Source organism: Leopardus geoffroyi, chromosome X (assembly GCF_018350155.1).
Source record: "Leopardus geoffroyi isolate Oge1 chromosome X, O.geoffroyi_Oge1_pat1.0, whole genome shotgun sequence".
Lineage (NCBI taxonomy): Eukaryota > Metazoa > Chordata > Mammalia > Carnivora > Felidae > Leopardus > Leopardus geoffroyi.
Window position 1 is genome coordinate 936384 of NC_059343.1, and position 16004 is coordinate 952387.

The window sequence follows — 16004 nt, forward strand, 5'->3', positions numbered from 1 at the left end:
TAGGCCAGCCCACCCCGAAAGTGGGCCACTCAGACCGGCAGAAAGTGATAAGTCTCGACCGGCGGATGTCCAGGCTTAGGTTATGGCCTCTAGTCCTGGACATCCCTGAAATTAGCCAGAAGAAGGGAGAGAGGTGTACTCTGGTTCTGTCCCATAGTCTGTATAGGAAGAAATAGATGGGTCAAGTTAGTTTTATGTTCCCGGAGTGAGCCGGATATACCTGCAGAGGAGAGGAGACAAGTTAAATCGCAAGCGCGGCGGCAAACAGAAAGTGCCTTGGTGAAGAGAACAGATACAGAACGGGTGTCTGTAACCCGAACAAAGAGTTCCCATGGGCCAAAATGGTGCCCCAGACGGGTGCCAGAGGACGTCTCCTACTGGTCCCGACTGACTGCCCTATAGCGTGTCCGCCAGGGCTGTGTCAGTCTCTGATACAGATCCCGCGGCGGGAGAGCCAGAAACGAACAGACAAACAGGAACGGACAGAGCCGGCTCACTTACCCATCGGTCTCAGAAATGACCCGTTGACTTGGGGTCTGGTGGGTTTGGGGGTATCCCGGACGAGCCCCCAATGTAACGCCAGAGTTCAAGACACCCCAAAAAACGAACCACCAGAGTCCAGAGCCAAAGCCAAGCGGCAAGGGTCGTTTATTGCAGGTTCGAACCCGGTCGTTGGCGCACTCGTTGCCGGTGACGCTAAGAGGCCCCGAGTGAGGTTTTTACACCCCTTTTATAGACAGGTACAAGCAAGTCACGGGGAAATCAGGGATTTTTCACAGTTACAGAGCTGCGATTGGTTGATGTGTAAAGTTGGACACTTAGCAGAATTCGATTGGTTCCCGCCTTTAGGTCAGACCACAACTGGGGTTAGGGGTATCTCAATGATTGGTCGGGAATTCGCGGGCGCGCCAAGCAATTGTACGGAAGCGGAACAAGCTGCTTAAGTTTCAGTTTGCTTTACGCCTCTCAAGGTCCCGTCCACGGGTTCTGGGGGGCCGTACCTTGCCGCCGTATCCTCTCTCTCTCTCTCTCTCTCTGGGGGGGCGGGGGCTACAACAGGTACCAGAGCTGGGGGCTGTGGTCTCGGGGTCCTGCACACCTGTCGCCTGACAGACGGGCGGCGCGCGGCTGCGTTCCCTCCGGAGGCCGCAGGGACCGTGTCCCAGCTCCCGGGGGCTCCTCGGCGCGTGGCCGCAGCCCCCCCCGGTGGCCACGCGGCCCCCCGCCCCCCGCCGCGTCTGCGCGCGCCTGCTCCCCGCGACGGTCGGCTGGGGCGAGAGTCGTGGCGCGCGAACTTGGGGAGCGCCCCGCCCAGCGGGCATGGCCTTCCCTTCTCGGAAACCGCAGGCGCCGGGCAGCTACTTCGTGCTTCCCAATCCCGGAAACTACACGGTGAGGCTGAGGGCGCACGCGCGCTTCCGCAAAACCTGGACCGAGTGGAGCCCCGTCTGGCGCTTTGGTGAGCGGGGCGCCCTCTCACGACTCCCTGGCGGGCGCTCAACGCGGGGGGCGCCGCCCCGGGTCAGGGAAGCACGGACCCTGGCGGGAGGCGTGCGCCAACGGGCCCCTGAAGAGGCGGCCTGGGAAGGCGGACGGTGGGAGGAACCAGAGGGCGGGCGGACCCCCACCCCCACCCCCACCCCCACCCCGGGGCTGGTGAGAGCAGAGCGTCCAGGGCAGGGGGGTCCTTCCCTTTTATCCCACACGTCAGGGCAGGGCTCAGGGCCTGAGCAGAAGGCTGTCATCAAAGTACGAGCGGCCACTTCTCCCTCAGCACGTCTGAAAACACACCCTCCCCTCCGGCTGCCCCCCAAAACATCCCATTTCAGGGGTAACACGCAGGGAACCCCGGTCACTAGGGTCCTGGGGTTCCTGCTATAAATGACCGCACATGGCGGGGGAGGGGCTGGAAACAACAGAAATCTGTCCTTTCCCACCTCTGGAGACGGGAGGAAGTCTGAGATCCAGGCAGGCAACGCCGCTGAGATCCAGGAGGGGCAGGGCCGCTGAGATCCAGGGCAGGGCAGGGCCGCTGAGATCCAGGCAGGGCAGGGCCGCTGAGACCCAGGCAGGGGAGGATTACTGAGATCCGGGAGGGTGGGGAGGGGGTATAGGACCACTGAGATTGAGATGGGGCAGGACCACTGAGATCCAGGAGGGGCGGGATCCCTGAGATCCAGGCAGGGCAAGGTCTCTGAGATCCAGGAGGGGCAGGGCCGCTGAGATCCAGACAGGGCAGGACCCCTGAGACCCAGGAGGGGCAGGGCAACTGAGATCCAGGCAGGGCAGGGCCACTGAGATCCAGGCAGGGCAGGGCCACTGAGATCCAGGAGGGGGCAGGGCCACTGAGATCCAGGAGGGGCAAGGCCACTGAGATCCAGGCAGGGCAGGGCCACTGAGATCCAGGCAGGGCAGGGCCACTGAGATCCAGGCAGGGCAGGGCCACTGAGATCCAGGCAAGGCAGGGCCACTGAGATCCAGGAGGGGCAGAGCAGCTGAGATCCCAGGCAGAGCAGGGCCGCTGAGATCCAGGAGGGGCAGGGCCGCTGAAACCCAGGCAGGGCAGGGCCACTGAGATCCAGGCAGGGCAGGGCCACTGAGGTCCAGGAGGGACAGGGCCACTCAGATCCTGGAGGGGCAGGACCGCTGAGACCCAGGAGGGGAACAGGGTCGCTGAGACCCAGGAGGGGCAGGGCAACTGAGATCCAGGCAGAGCAGGGCCACTGAGGTCCAGGAGGGACAGGGCCACTCAGATCCTGGAGGGGCAGGACCGCTGAGACCCAGGAGGGGAACAGGGTCGCTGAGACCCAGGAGGGGCAGGGCAACTGAGATCCAGGCAGAGCAGGGCCACTGAGGTCCAGGAGGGACAGGGCCACTCAGATCCTGGAGGGGCAGGACCGCTGAGACCCAGGAGGGGCAGGGCCGCTGAGACCCAGGAGGGGAACAGGGTCGCTGAGACCCAGGAGGGGAACAGGGTCGCTGAGACCCAGGAGGGGCAGGGCAACTGAGATCCAGGCAGAGCAGGGCTGCTGAGATCCAGGGAGGGCAGGGCCACTGAGATCCAGGCAGGGCAGGGCCACTGAGATCCAGGAGGGGCAAGGCCACTGAGATCCAGGCAGGGCAGGGCCACTGAGATCCAGGCAGGGAAGGGCCACTGAGACCCAGGCAGGGCAGGGCCACCGAGGTCCAAGTGGGACAGGTCCGCTGAGACCCAGGAGCGGCAGGGCTGCTGAGGTTCAGGTGGGACAGAGCTGTGCTCCCTCCAGAGGCTGCAGGGCAGGGTCCCTCCTGCCTCTTCCAGCTTCTAGGGCTCCAAGGGGTCCCTGGACCTGTGGCCGCGTGCTTCGTGTCTCAGCCTCTGTCTCCATGTGGCTTCTCCTGTGTGTTTCTGCCCCAATTTCCTGTCTCTATAAGGACAGTGTCATGGGATCAGGGTCCATCGTATTCCACTGGGGCCTCGTCTTGACGTGATCATTTCTGCAGACTCTCTGTTGTGGACTCAGATGTGTCCCCGCGAATTTATATGTTGAAGTCCTCACCCCCCCAGGACCTGAGAATGTGGTTGTATCTGGAGGTGGGGTCTTTGAGGAGAGGATGAAGGTAAAACGAGGTCAGTGGGGTGGGCCCTGACCCCATAGGACTGGGGTCAAGAAGAGAAGTTGAGGACACAGACATGCGCAGAGGGGACGGCCAGGTGCGGACACAGGGAGAGCAGGGCCTCTACCAGCCAAGGAGAAGGGCGTCGGGACGAACCAGCCTCGCGCCGCCTGGATCTCAGAGCCCCGGCCTCCAGGGCTCTGGAAGGCAACACACGTCTGCTCTCAGGCCACCCAGCCTGTGGGAGTAGGTGGTGGCCCTCCCCACAGGGACCCCCCCCCCCCCGCTGTCACGGGGAGCCCGAGGGCTTAGAAGACAGTGTACCCGGTGGGCCCTGCGGGGTGAGGGCTGGGGGCTGAGGGCTGGGGTGTGAGCCTGTCCAGCTGGCACCTGGGGCCTGGGGTTGGGGGCTGGGGCTCGCGCTGGGGCTGGTGCAGCCGGCCCCGTGGGAGGGACCCCCGCAGGGGCAGGTGGACGTTGTCCCCTCCTGGGCGCACGGAGAGCCTGCTGCATGGGGGGGGGGGGCGGCGGGGCGGGATGCATTGGCTCCTGGAGGAACCAGGACCCCGGGGACACGCCGACGCGCCCCTCCCCCTCCCCTAGAGTGCGACCTCGGGAAGGATACGCACTTCCGAGACTGGCTGACCTCCGCTCTGATCCCGCTGGGCGCGCTGCTGGCCCTGGGGCTGGGGGTCGCGCTGTGCCGAAGGTGAGCGCGCCGCCCCCTCAGCCCCCCGCCCCACCCCCGCCGCAGGCGGGTCCTGGCTGCTGGGTGGCGCGACCCCGCCTCCGGGTCCGGCCCTGTGTGAGCCTGGACCCCGTGGTGCCATCCGGTCGCTTGGTCCCTGCCAGCGCCGGTCCCGGTGCGGTGCTCTCGGGACCCCCCCCCCCCCCCCCCCCCCCCCCCGTGTCCCCGAACCGTCACTAGGAGTCCGCGGGCGCAGCCAGGCTGGCCTGCGTGTCCCCACGTGTCCCCGCTGGGGGGACTCTCAACGCTGGCCCACATTCCCGGTCCCCCAATGCCCATGCACAGCGAGGGGGGGCGGCGGGGGGCGGGGTGGTGGGGGAGGGAGGGTTCCGGAAAGCCTCCTCCCTCTCCCCCCCCTCCACTGTGCCTCTCCGTCCTCCCTCCCCTTCTCCTTCTTCCTCCTCCTCCCCTTCCCCTTTGCCCTCCTCCTTCTCATCTCCCTCCTCCCCCTCCCCATCCCCCTCCTCCCCCCCTCCCCTTCCTCCTTATCCTCCTCCCCCTCCCCCTCCTCCCTCTCCTCCTCTCCTCCCCCCTCCTCTCCCTCCTTCTCATCTCACTCCTCCCCCTCCACTCTGCTTCCTCGTCCTCCCTCCTCCTCCCCCTCCCCCTTCTCCTCCTTTCCCCTCCCCTTCCCCTCTTCCTTCTCCTCCTCCCCCTCCCTAACCCCTTCTCCTTCTCCTCCCCCTCCTCCCCCTCCACCTCTCTTCCCCTTCCCTTCCTTCTCCCCCTCCCCCTTCTCTCCGTCCTCCCTCTCCTTCTTCCTTCTCCTCCTTCCCCTCCCCTTCCCCCTCCTCCCCCTTTCCCCTCCTGTTCCCCCTCCTCCTCCTCTCCCTCCTCCTTCTCATCTCCCTCCTCCCCCTCCTCCCCTGCCCCCTCCTCCTTCTCATCTTCCTCCTCCTCCCCCCCTCCCTTCCCCTCCTCTCCATCCTCCCTCCTTTCTCCTCCCCTCCCCTCCCCTTTCCCAGTCCTCCTCCTCTTCCTTCCCCTCTTCCTCTCCCTCCTCCTTCTCCTCTTCTCCCTCCTCCTCCCTCCCACCCCTCAGTAGACACCACACCCCCTAGTCCCCGCCCCTCGGGAAAGAGCACCCTCTGCCTCCCCCCCCCAGACCATACCCCTCACCCCAGGTAGAGACCCCCTCCCCCACCTCAGCCCAGCGCTATAGACCACAGTGCCTGCCCTCCCCGCCCCACAGTAGAGACCACGCACCCCAAGTCCCCCCCCCCCCCCCCCCCCCCCCCGCTCCCGTAGAGATCACAGCCCCGCTCCCCGCCCCGCATCCCGGGCCCTCGGCCCTCAGGCTGGCGTCCTGTGGCCCTGTGGCCCACTGCCCCCTCCGTTCCGGATTCAGAGGACGGGATTCTGTCTGTCTGTCTGTCTGTCTCCTCCAAGGTACTCGCTGCTGCAGAAGCTCTTCCCCCGATCCCGCACCTGAAGGACCCCATCAGTGACAACCTGCACAGCGGCAAGTTGGTACGTCCCGCTCCCTGCGCGGGTGGGGGCGGGGGGTGCTGCGCACAGGTGCTCATAGCCCGGCGCAGGGGCACGCGATGCTGGGCCGTGGGCCCGGGCTGTAGACTGCCGAAGGCTGCCGGGTGACGCTCACGGGGGGAGCTGGGCGCTGCCCCAGGTGCGGCCCCGAAGCCGCAGACTCCTCAGCTCTGTGTTTCACCCTGACGCCCCCCCCCCCCCCCCCCATTACCCGCGCAGGTGGCCTGGGAGGCCAGCAGAGCAAGCCGGGAGGACTGCCAGGTGGCGCAGGTGCAGGTTCTGGGAGAAACGTGACGCTGGGGCGCAGACCTCGTCTTCGACACGGCAGGGCCTGGACGGCCTGCTTGGTGTTGGACCAGGGGACTGGGGGACCAGGGTACCGGGGCACGACCACCCGGCACAACTTCACGGAGCTGCCACCGCGAGGGAAGAAAGGCGGTGTGGGGGTCATTTCCTAAATAAAGCCCTTTTCCGGCCACCCCCTGGACTCCGCAGTGGGATGTTGCCCCCGGTTGCTCCGGCCTCCGCCCGCACCCCTGCCCCCTCTCAGCGGCCGTGCCGCCTTCTCTGTAAGCCCTCCACACCCCAGGTAACCAGGAAGGACCCACAGGCTCCACGACCACCCCAGTCAAGGCACAGGGCATCCGGGCACAAGGGGGTCACTAGCGTGTGGCCGGTGCGTGGGGGAGATGTAGGCACGGAGGGAGATGCGCGCAGGACGGCGTCAGGGGGACCCTGGGGAGCGCCACCCCCCCAACCCATAGCCAAAGCACGGTTTCCCGAATGCCCCGAGGCCACAGGCACAGGCGGCTGTTTGGCGACGTGTCAATTAAACATAAAAAGGCCTCGCGGCCAAGAGGGAGGGTTGATCTCAGCCAGAGGGAAGACGCAGTTCTCGAACACGGATCCAGACCGGAGCCCGCACCCAAGACCCAACTCCTCGCGGCCTGAGCACCACCGGTCAAGTAGGTCAGGAGCGCGAGGTCCCCAGGGAGGCCGCGCAGATCCCGGCCTCTTTTTAACTTGCCTCGTGACCCAAATTCCCTCGTGTCTAACGGGACCCGTAATTGCGGCAGAAAAGAACGGTTTGCATTCACCAGCGTCTTCAAATTGAGGAGCCCGGGCTCCCACGGCCAGGACCCCACAGCCTGGGAGCGGTGCTTCACATCGGGTCGGCCGGCGTACCCCGGGTGGCCCTCGTGACAGGCGGACGCAACGCCAGGACCCAACAGTCAGCCTGCAGGGCGTCTCTCTCCCACACTGACCGGTGCATTCGGGCAACGGGTGCTCAGGACCTGCCCCCGAGGTCTGGTGCCCAGACATGTGGATCCCCACCACATGCTAGCCAGGGCTAACGTGGGCCATGGGACGCGGTTCCTGGAGGCCCTTTCTGGGCTGGGTTTTCTTAGCACAAGTTGCTACAGCACAGCACTTGAGGGGAGCGAGGGGGGGGACTTTGTTTTCAACCCCTCCCCCTGCCTGGGTTGCCTGAGGAACCCCCCCCTCCGGTACACTCAGCTGAAAACAAACCACCAGTCTCTCTCTCTGTCCCGTCTTTTATGGTTTTGCAGAATGCCCGACATGAAACATAATTGCAAATATTCGGCTGTGCAAAAGAGAATAGTGCTTAAGTACAAATGGAGACATGATTCTTTTTTAAATAAATACTTAAACACAACTAAGGTCCCACAAGCACCTGGCCTCTAAGGTCTGTGGCCGAGCTGCCTGCCTGCCTGCGGACTCGCGAAGACAGACGTCCTCCTTCCCCTCCCCCCCAATCAACACATGGAATCTGGTGCCGATGGTCGATCACAACGAGCCCCTTTAGAACCTGCCCAGGCCTCTAGACGCGATCTGGCCGGGGCCGGGACCCTGGAATTTCCCGAAGATCTCTGGTCCGTAACAGTTACAAGTATTCTACAGAATTCCCTCGGTGCCTGCGTCCGGGGGAGGGGAGCCTAGAGGACCTTCTTCAGCTCGTCGTACAGCACGAGCACAAAGGCGCCCCCCATGCCCCGCAGGACGTTGGACCACGCGCCCTTGAAGAAGGCTTTGCCCCCTTCGTCTTTGAAGATCTTCCGCCAGCAGTCGAGGGTCCCCTTGTACATGATGTCGGCTGTAAGAGAGAGACGACACTTACTGGGAGGTTACTGTGGAGAGGACGTGACAGGAACCACGAACGGCACGTGGCAGGCAGCGGAACTAGCTGCCGCGACCCGGGGGACGTGGTTCCTCGTCACGGAGAAAACGGAGGCAGTGCACACGCGTGGCCCTAGCGCACAGCCCTGCCGGCCCACTGTCGTGGTCGGGGAGGAATGCGGAACTCGGGCCCCACCCCCACACCTCGGGAACCATGCGAGGCCCCTGGCCACTCGGGAGACCAGGGGCCGAGCAGGTACCCGGGGGTCAAGGGCTGGCGGGACAAGAGTAGCGCCCTTCAGGACGGCCTCCCGTGCCCGCGAAGCTGGCACTCTTTGGAACCAGACGCTGCCCCAAGCGGTGTGGGAAGCGGCTCATGGGAGGAACCCGAGCCCCTTAAAGGCTGCGAGCAGGACGCCCTTCCCGCCAGGAAGGGTTTCTCGGACTTTGTCGTCCGGCCACCAGAACAGAGACACGATACCTCCTTTGCGCCCCGACTGCATCATCATGCGCCTCCGCACGGTGTCGAAGGGGTAGGAGACCACGCCCGCCACGGCCGTCACCGTCTGCGCGATCATCCAGCTCACCACGATGTGCGTGTTCTTGGGGTCCGGGAGCATGCCTGCGGGGTCACCGGCCGTCGTTAGGCCTACCCTGCCCCACCCTGCCCCCTCGAGGGGTTCCCAGCAACGGGTCACGGAGACCAGATATCAGGACTGGCTCGGCCACAGAGCCTGGACGGGGAGCGGGTGGGGGTGCTGAAGCCACGTGCAGGCCACGGTCCAGTCCCCGAGACCCATAATTAGTGCCTGAGTGACTTCCCTCTACAGCAGGGGCCGGACGAACTTTGGAAGTGGTCACGGCAGACAGCGCGAGGCTGTCCTTTTTTTGGACCCTTATTTTTGAGACAGCCCGAGTGGGGACGCAGGCCCTGAACCCACGAACCGTGACATCACGACCTGAGCTGAAGTCAGACCCTCAACCGACTGAGCCCTCCAGGCGCCCCAACGCGAGGCTGCTCTGTTGCAAAGACCCCCAAACCTTGATGACAGCTGCTCTCAGCTTGCTTTCAGGGTGTGAACTGTGAGCCCCTGAAACTCACAGCGGAGCCCCAATGCCTAGCAGGTAGAAATCGAGCCGTACCGACGCAGAGCGTCTTAGAATAAAAAAAAAAAAAAGCAACAGTTAAAAAGGCAAAGTAAGGTCATCAAAGCAGGCTTGGCCCTAAGCAGCAAGATGGACATCCTTGTAAAAAAAACTGAGGGACAACCTTGCTGGCTCGGTCAATTATGTGTCTTGAATTCGGCTCAGATCATGATCTCAGGGTCTGGGGGTTCGAACCCAGGGTGCCGGGCTCTGTGCTCACAGCGCGGAACCTGCTTGACATCCTGTCTGTCCCTCCCCAAATAAGTATTAACTTTAAAAAATTTCTAAAAATGTGAAATCTCAACACACAGAAAGGTCACGTAACAACACACGGACAGAACCACCGTTTACACACCCAAGAAGCCAGCGGAGCATCGACAACTGTGAACCCCCCCTGGTCCCTCGCCCCTCCCCCCCTCCCCCCCCCATCTGAAGCACACTGGTCACTCAGTGGACCTCTGCATCTGAACCGCCCCGATCCCTCGCCGGCCCGGGCCCACGCACTTACCCTTGGCCGTGTCGTACACGCCGAAGTAGGCCGCCCGGTAGATGATGATGCCCTGCACCGACACGTTGAAGCCCTGGTACAGGCCCCGGATGCCGTCAGACTTGGTGATCTTGACCAGGCAGTCTCCCAGGCCCTTGAACTCCCGCTCGGTGCCCGACTTGCCCACGTCGGCGGCCAGACGGGTCCTGGCGAAATCCAGCGGGTACACGAAGCACAGCGACGTGGCTCCGGCCGCCCCGCCCGACGCCAGGTTGCCGGCGAAGTACCTCCAGAACTGCGTGTGCTTGTCCACGCCCCCCAGGAAGATCTGCTTGTACTTATCCTTGAAGGCGAAGTTGAGCGCTTGCGTGGGGAAGTAGCGGATGACGTTGGCCAGGTTGCCCCTCCAGAAGGACAGGACGCCCTGCTCCTTGGGGATGCGCACGATGCAGTCCACGATGCCCTTGTACTGCTTGTCGGCGGCGATCTGCTTGCTGGCGTGCTGCACCTGCAGGGCGGGCGGGCGCGCGCGCGCTGGCAACAGGGCTGCCCAGGACAGGCGCGCCCCCGAGCGGCGCCTGGCCGCCCCCACCGCTCCCGGCGGCAAAAGGCGCTCCACGGTAACGACTCTTCCGTCATCCGCCCCCACCTCCCAGGCGCACGCGCGCCGGTGCCCTCCCGGCGCAGACCGCGCCTGCGCGACCGCGGACCCGCCCCCACGCCTGCAGCAGCGCCCACGTGACCCCGCGCGCCCGGCCCGGCCCCGGAACCCGGCGGCGCGCGGACAAAGCGGCGCGGCCTCGCACTTCCGGCGCCCGCCCGTCTGCAGGCTCCGCTGCACGCGGCCCGCCGGGCCTGATGCCCCCCTCCCCGCTCCCCGACTCCGGGCCCCCCACCGGGCGCACGCCGACCCCCCCTCCCCCCACCCCCGTCCCCGCGCACACACACACACACACATACATACACACACACCTGCAGCAGCAGCTTAACCCGCTCGATCGGGGCCACCGCCGTCTTGGAGATGGCGGCGGCGATGCCTCCGGCCAGGAAGTCCTTGGCGAAAGAGATGGCCTGTTCCGTCATGGTGGCGGGGCGGGCGGCAAGGCGAGAGGAGTGCGGGGTGCGGGCGCGGAGAGCCGGAGGGTGGGCGCCGTTGGCTCAGCCCTGCCGCCGCCGGGACCGAAAAGACGGGGCGGCCAGCGCGCAGCCGCTAAGGGGACGACGCCCCGCCCCGCGCCCCCGCCCGCCGCCACCATTGGCTGCGCCGCGCGCCGGCGCCCCGCCCCTCCCCGCGCGCCGCGCCCCCGCGGCCTGCCGGGAGCCGCTCTGCGCCCCGCCCCGCGGCCCCGAGCGCCGCGCCCATTGGTCGCGCCGCTGCTGCCGGCCGCGCGCCTCGCCCCGGGGCATGGCGGGAGCCGGGCCCCGCCCATGCGCCGTGCGGGCCTGGTGGAGGCGGGGGGGGGGGGGGGGTTGGCTCGGCCGGCACCGTGACCTTGTCAAGGTCACGCTGGGGCAGGAGCGCGCGCGGCCGAGGGAGCAGGCTGGGGGGCGCTGGGTTCCCGCGCTCGGGCTCCTCCCAGACGCTGCGAGACGCTCGTCCCGGCGGCCTCCGATGCCCGGCTGTGACCTGCACGCTCGTGCCGGAGACGCCCGAGCGCCAGCCGCGACCCTGGGCTCTCCCTGCTGACCTCTGAGGTCAGGTCTCGACCCCAGCGCTCGCCCCGAAGACCTCGGGCCCTGACCCCGACCTGCTGCCTCTTCTCGCTGACCGGTGCTCCGCCGCGGCCCTTCCGCTGTCGTCCCCTAAAACCCTCTCTGAGCCGCGACCGCGACCCCTCGCTGCCGACGCCCGAGGTCCGGTCGCCACCCCCCACGCTCACCCTGAGGCTCTTCGGGCTGCACCGCTGGCTGCCCCTGCCCGTCCGTAACCGGAACACCCGGAGCCCCCCAGGCTGGCGCGCCCCCCTGCCCGAGACCCCAGACCGTCCGGGCTCTGCTGGCGCTCAGTCCCCCTGGAGGGCCCGTCCGTGCCCTTGGCGGCCCTCCCCGCAGGGGGCCCTTGCTCCCCCAGCCGCACACGTGGCACACGCGTGCCCGCCTTTGCGCACACGCGTGCCTGCGTGGCCCGGTACCCACCCGTGCGCCCCCAGCAGCGCCTCCCTGCGGGGAAGCTCACCAGCCCAGACGGCTTAAAACGTGGTGGGCTTTTTACTGACTCGCGAGCGAACGTCCCGAGTAGGAAACGCATCGTCTGCTCGGTTTTACGTGCTGTAAACTGAAAGCTCGACAATAGATCCTGGGAGCGATCCTCGCCCGGGGATTGTCTTCCTGTTTGTTTTCCTTCCTGCCCTCTGCTTCCTTCCCCTTTTCTCTGTGCTCGCCACACTGTGGGCTCCCGTGTCCCCAGTAGCAGGTGAAAACCTCTGGTACTGGATGGGTCAGCGCCCGGGAAAGCCCCGGGCACCACTGCGCCGTGTCCTTGCCAACGCCCGCCTCTGTTCTGTGCTGACCTCCAGGACAGGCCGGTCCTGCTCAGGGCGCCTGAGGCTGGCCGGCAGTGCAGACGCTGACCCTGTTGCGGCGGCGGGGGAGGGGGTGGGGGAGGCACTCAGAAGTAGCTTAAGTGGTGACAGGGTCTGGGCCCCTGAGCACGGCTGTGGGGAGGGCCTTGGAGGTTCTGGCACATTCTCGAGGCTTCGCAGGGACGGGAAGTGGAGAATGTCCCCCGAAGACGCAGCCCCACGGCCACCGGGAGCAGCCAAGGGGCTCTGCAGCGGGAGGCGGTGGGGATGCTCGCCGGGGACCAGGCAGCTAGCTCAGGGGGCTGGAGCTGGGCGCTCCCAGGTGAGAGCAGCATCAGCCCGTCTGGGCTGGAAGGGACCCTGGGAATGATCATCACCGCCCAGCGTCTTATGCAGGTGGGGGCGGTTCCCGCCCGGCCCGCTCCCCTTCCCCCGGCTCCTGCGCTCCGCCTGGATTCCCAGTGACCACCCCAGCGGGCAGCACTGAGCGCCATAGTCCCTGGAGCCCCATGGTCCCTGGAGAATGCTTCTGGGACGAAGGAAGACGCACAGTCTCTTTCCCTCATCGCTAATCGGTGTCCAGAACACGTTTTTCCGCGGCGGGTCGACTCAGGCACTCCACTGTGTGTCCTTTGTGTCTCTGTGGTTGGGGGGGGGGGGGATGTGCGTGGGTGCCCCCCAAGAGGGCAGCGGCGTCTCCAACACCAGAAACCCAGAACCCCCTGTACCTGGGGACAGCCGGTCTGGGGAGACTGCCCCCCTGAGACAGGCAAGGGGGAGAGGATGCCCGAAAGGGGCTGGTGGGGGGACGCAGCGTGGGCGGGGTCCTGCAGAGGCTCACGTTTCCCGCCTCCTGTGGGGAGGCTCAGAAGGGTCCCCATTGCTAAGAATTAAGCCAGCGGTTGGAAGGAGCTGGAGGTCAGCCTTTGCTGGGCAGTCGAAGCTTAAATCTGCTTCCCCAGAGCATCTGAGAAATGGGCCTATTAATTAAAAAAAAAAAAAAAAAGATTTTAATGAAAACGCATTTTAAGAGACCATGCGTGGGGTGCCTGGTGGCTCAACGGAGTATGTGTCTGACTTTGGCTGAGGTCAAGATCTCACGGTTCGTGGGTTCGAGCCCCACGTCGGGCTCTGTGCTGACAGCTCCGAGCCGGGAGCCTGCTTCGGATTCTGTGTCTCCCTCTCTCTCTGTCTGCCCCTCCCCTGCTCGCGCTCTGTCTCTCTCTCAACAATGAGTGAATGAATGTCACCTGGAGGGTGGGTCTCAGGTCAGCCACACAACTCCTACCTCCTCCGTTCGTCAAGACCACAGATGCTTGAAACTCCTTTGCACTCGGTGCCCATACACTATACGTTCTTTGACTCCTCTAAACATACTTTTTGCCCAATATTCCTCGTTTTAAAGTTATTTATTTTGTTTTGAGACAGAGTGCAAGCAGGGGAGGGGCAGAGACACAGAGGGAGAGAGAGCATCCCAAGCAGGCCCCATGATGTCAGCTCAGAGCCCCGTGTGAGGCTCGAACCCACGAACGGTGAGATTATGACCTGAGCCAAAGTCAAGAGTCACACGCGTGACTGCCGGACCACCCAGGCAGCCCGTTTTTTCACAATATTCCTAATAAAAGAAAACCCAGGACGTATAGTACGGAGGTCACACGTTCTCTTCCTATTTTGGGGATGTTTTGCCACAAGAAGTTCCGCCAGACACAGACGTGGGAGGGTGAGCGGTGCGTGGAAACCGTGGACCTTTCTCCACCCTCTCTGATGTTATGGGCCTGTTGCTTTCGGCCCGGGGCCTCCCTCCGGTGGGTCCTTGGTTTACGGGCACACTTGTGGGTGTGCAAACTCCGGGCGGGCTGAGCTCTGCGCGGGGCGGCCCAGGCACGTGGCTGGTCGAGGTCGTTGGGAACAGACGCGGTGTCCTTGCCAGGGCTGTGCGGCCAGGCTGACACATAAAACGTGCCCTGCAGGGCCTGGCCCCTCCAGGATGGGGGTGGGGGGGGCGGGGAGGCAGACCGGGCGGACCAAGGTGACTGGGTCAGCGTCACGCGGCTCTGCCCGGCCGGGGCTGGCACCAGGCGGGTGTGTCCCTCCAGGCTGCTGAGCACCAGCCAGGGGTGGGGGGTGGGGGAGGGGACCCAGGGCAGGAGCAGTGCTGTTTTACTGCGGGTCAGGTCGCCCCACAGACAGCGGCACTGGGGGATGAAGGAGGCTGGAGCCCTTCACCTGTGTCCTTACATGGAGGGGGGTGGGGAGGAGGCAGGAGACGGGGGGACCCACCAGACGGCACCGCCCCCCCCCTCGGATCAGCCTTTCATTCCTTTTTCCATACCAGCCTCCCTCGGACACACGACTTCTGATTAAAACAAAAAAAAATTGGGATAGTCTGGGGGGCTCAGTCAGTTCAGCGTCGGACTTCGGCTCAAGTCAAGATCTCGTGGTTCCTGAGTTCAACCCCTGCATCAGGCTCCGCGCTGACAGCTCGGAGTCTGGAGCCCGCTTCCAATTCTGTGTCTCCTCCTCCCTCGATCACACTCTGTGTGTGTGTGTGTGTCTCTCTCTCAAAAATAAATACAAAATTTAAGAAAATTAGAGAAAAAAGAATTAATGTCTGTGTGGAAATCTAGAATTATAATCCACATGTAGTATATACATTACAAGTGCGTAGCTACAGAATTATATAAAACACACACAATGTATCTTATTTATATAAAACACATTTGTACACAGGGGAAACTAATTTGCGTGTAATTGTGTGTTTTTATGAGTTATGTACAGTGGCTTGTAGGCGGAAAGTGTGAGCGAAATGACTCCCGTCGGCGCCTGGGGGGCTCAGTCCTTTGAGCCTCGGACTTGGGTTCAGGTCATGGTCTCAGGCTGCTGAGTTCGAGTCCCGCGTCGGGCTCAGTGCGGGGCCTGCTTGGGATCCTCTCTCCCTACCTCTGCCCCTCCCCTGCTGGCTCTCTCTCTCTCTCTCTCTCTCTCTCTCCCCCAAAAAGAAACATTCAAGATAAGTAAATAAATCAATGAAGGTGTCCGTGTGTGTTTTTATAATCATCGTACGATGGCCTGACGACGAGAGAAATTAGCGAAATACCCAGCAGACTCCAGCGGGAAATAGGTCGCTTGGGGACACAGGCGGCCAGCAGGCCTCTTGACCTGTTAAACCGCCGCGTGAACCACCAGCTCCCTAGACACGACTTCGGATGCTTTTTGTGGACGGAAGCGGCCCTGCGGCTCAGCATCTGGGCAGAGAGGGTAGGAGAGAGGACGCCCCAGGATCCCCCCCAGCATCTGGGCAGAGAGCGTGGGACACGGGGAGCCCCAGGATACCCCCCCAGCATCCCGGCAGAGAGGGTAGGAGAGAGGACGCCCCAAGATCCCCCCCAGCATCCGGGCAGAGAGCGTGGGACACGGGGCGCCCCAGGATCCCCCCCAGCATCCCGGCAGAGAGCCTGGGACACGGGGCTCCCCAGGATCCCCCCCAGCATCCGGGCAGAGAGCCTGGGACACGGGGCTCCCCAGGACCCCCGCCCCCCCCCAGCATCTGGGCAGAGAGCGCGGGACACGGGGCGCCCCAGGATCCCCCCCAGCATCTGGGCAGACAGCATGGGACACGGGGCGCCCCAGGATCCCCCCCCCAGCATCCCGGCAGAGAGGGTAGGAGAGAGGACGCCCCAAGATCCCCCCCAGCATCCCGGCAGAGAGCGCGGGACACGGGGCTCCCCAGGATCCCCCCCAGCATCCGGGCAGAGAGCGTGGGACACAGGGCGCCCCAGGATTCCCCCCCCACCAGCATCTGGGCAGAGAGAGCAGGACACGGGGCGCCCCAGGATCCCCCCCAGCATCTGGGCAGAGAGCGTGGGACACGGGGAGC

At 64.5% G+C, this 16004-nt stretch overlaps 2 protein-coding genes across 2 annotated transcripts in view; one reads left to right on the plus strand and one right to left on the minus strand.

Moving 5' to 3' along the window:
- Positions 1-7506, plus strand: part of IL3RA (interleukin 3 receptor subunit alpha) — a 26706-nt gene extending 19200 nt beyond the window's left edge. The window contains exons 7-10 of the mRNA XM_045471933.1: positions 1348-1459; positions 4201-4306; positions 5735-5815; positions 6053-7506. Of these exons, the coding sequence (XP_045327889.1) occupies positions 1348-1459; positions 4201-4306; positions 5735-5777 (261 nt within the window). The 3' untranslated portion in view covers positions 5778-5815; positions 6053-7506. The remainder of the gene's footprint in view (positions 1-1347; positions 1460-4200; positions 4307-5734; positions 5816-6052) is intronic.
- SLC25A6 (solute carrier family 25 member 6) lies at positions 7376-10857 on the minus strand. Its single transcript, XM_045471929.1, has 4 exons — positions 10578-10857; positions 9627-10113; positions 8454-8594; positions 7376-7949 (listed from the first exon to the last, which is right to left on the minus strand). The coding sequence occupies exons 1-4, from the start codon at positions 10686-10688 to the stop codon at positions 7792-7794; spliced, it is 897 nt and encodes a 298-aa protein (XP_045327885.1). The 5' UTR covers positions 10689-10857; the 3' UTR covers positions 7376-7791.
- Between the last annotated feature and the right edge of the window lie 5147 nt (positions 10858-16004).

Coding starts and splice junctions, on each gene's coding strand:
- SLC25A6 (XM_045471929.1), bottom strand. CDS start 10,688: ATGACGGAACAGGCCATCTCTTTCGCCAAGGACTTCCTGGCCGGAGGC. Junction 10,114..10,577: donor GGGTTAAGCTGCTGCTGCAG/GTGTGTGTGTAT, acceptor CCCGCCCTGCAG/GTGCAGCACGCCAGCAAGCA. Junction 7,950..8,453: donor GCAGTCGGGGCGCAAAGGAG/GTATCGTGTCTC, acceptor TCTCTCTTACAG/CCGACATCATGTACAAGGGG.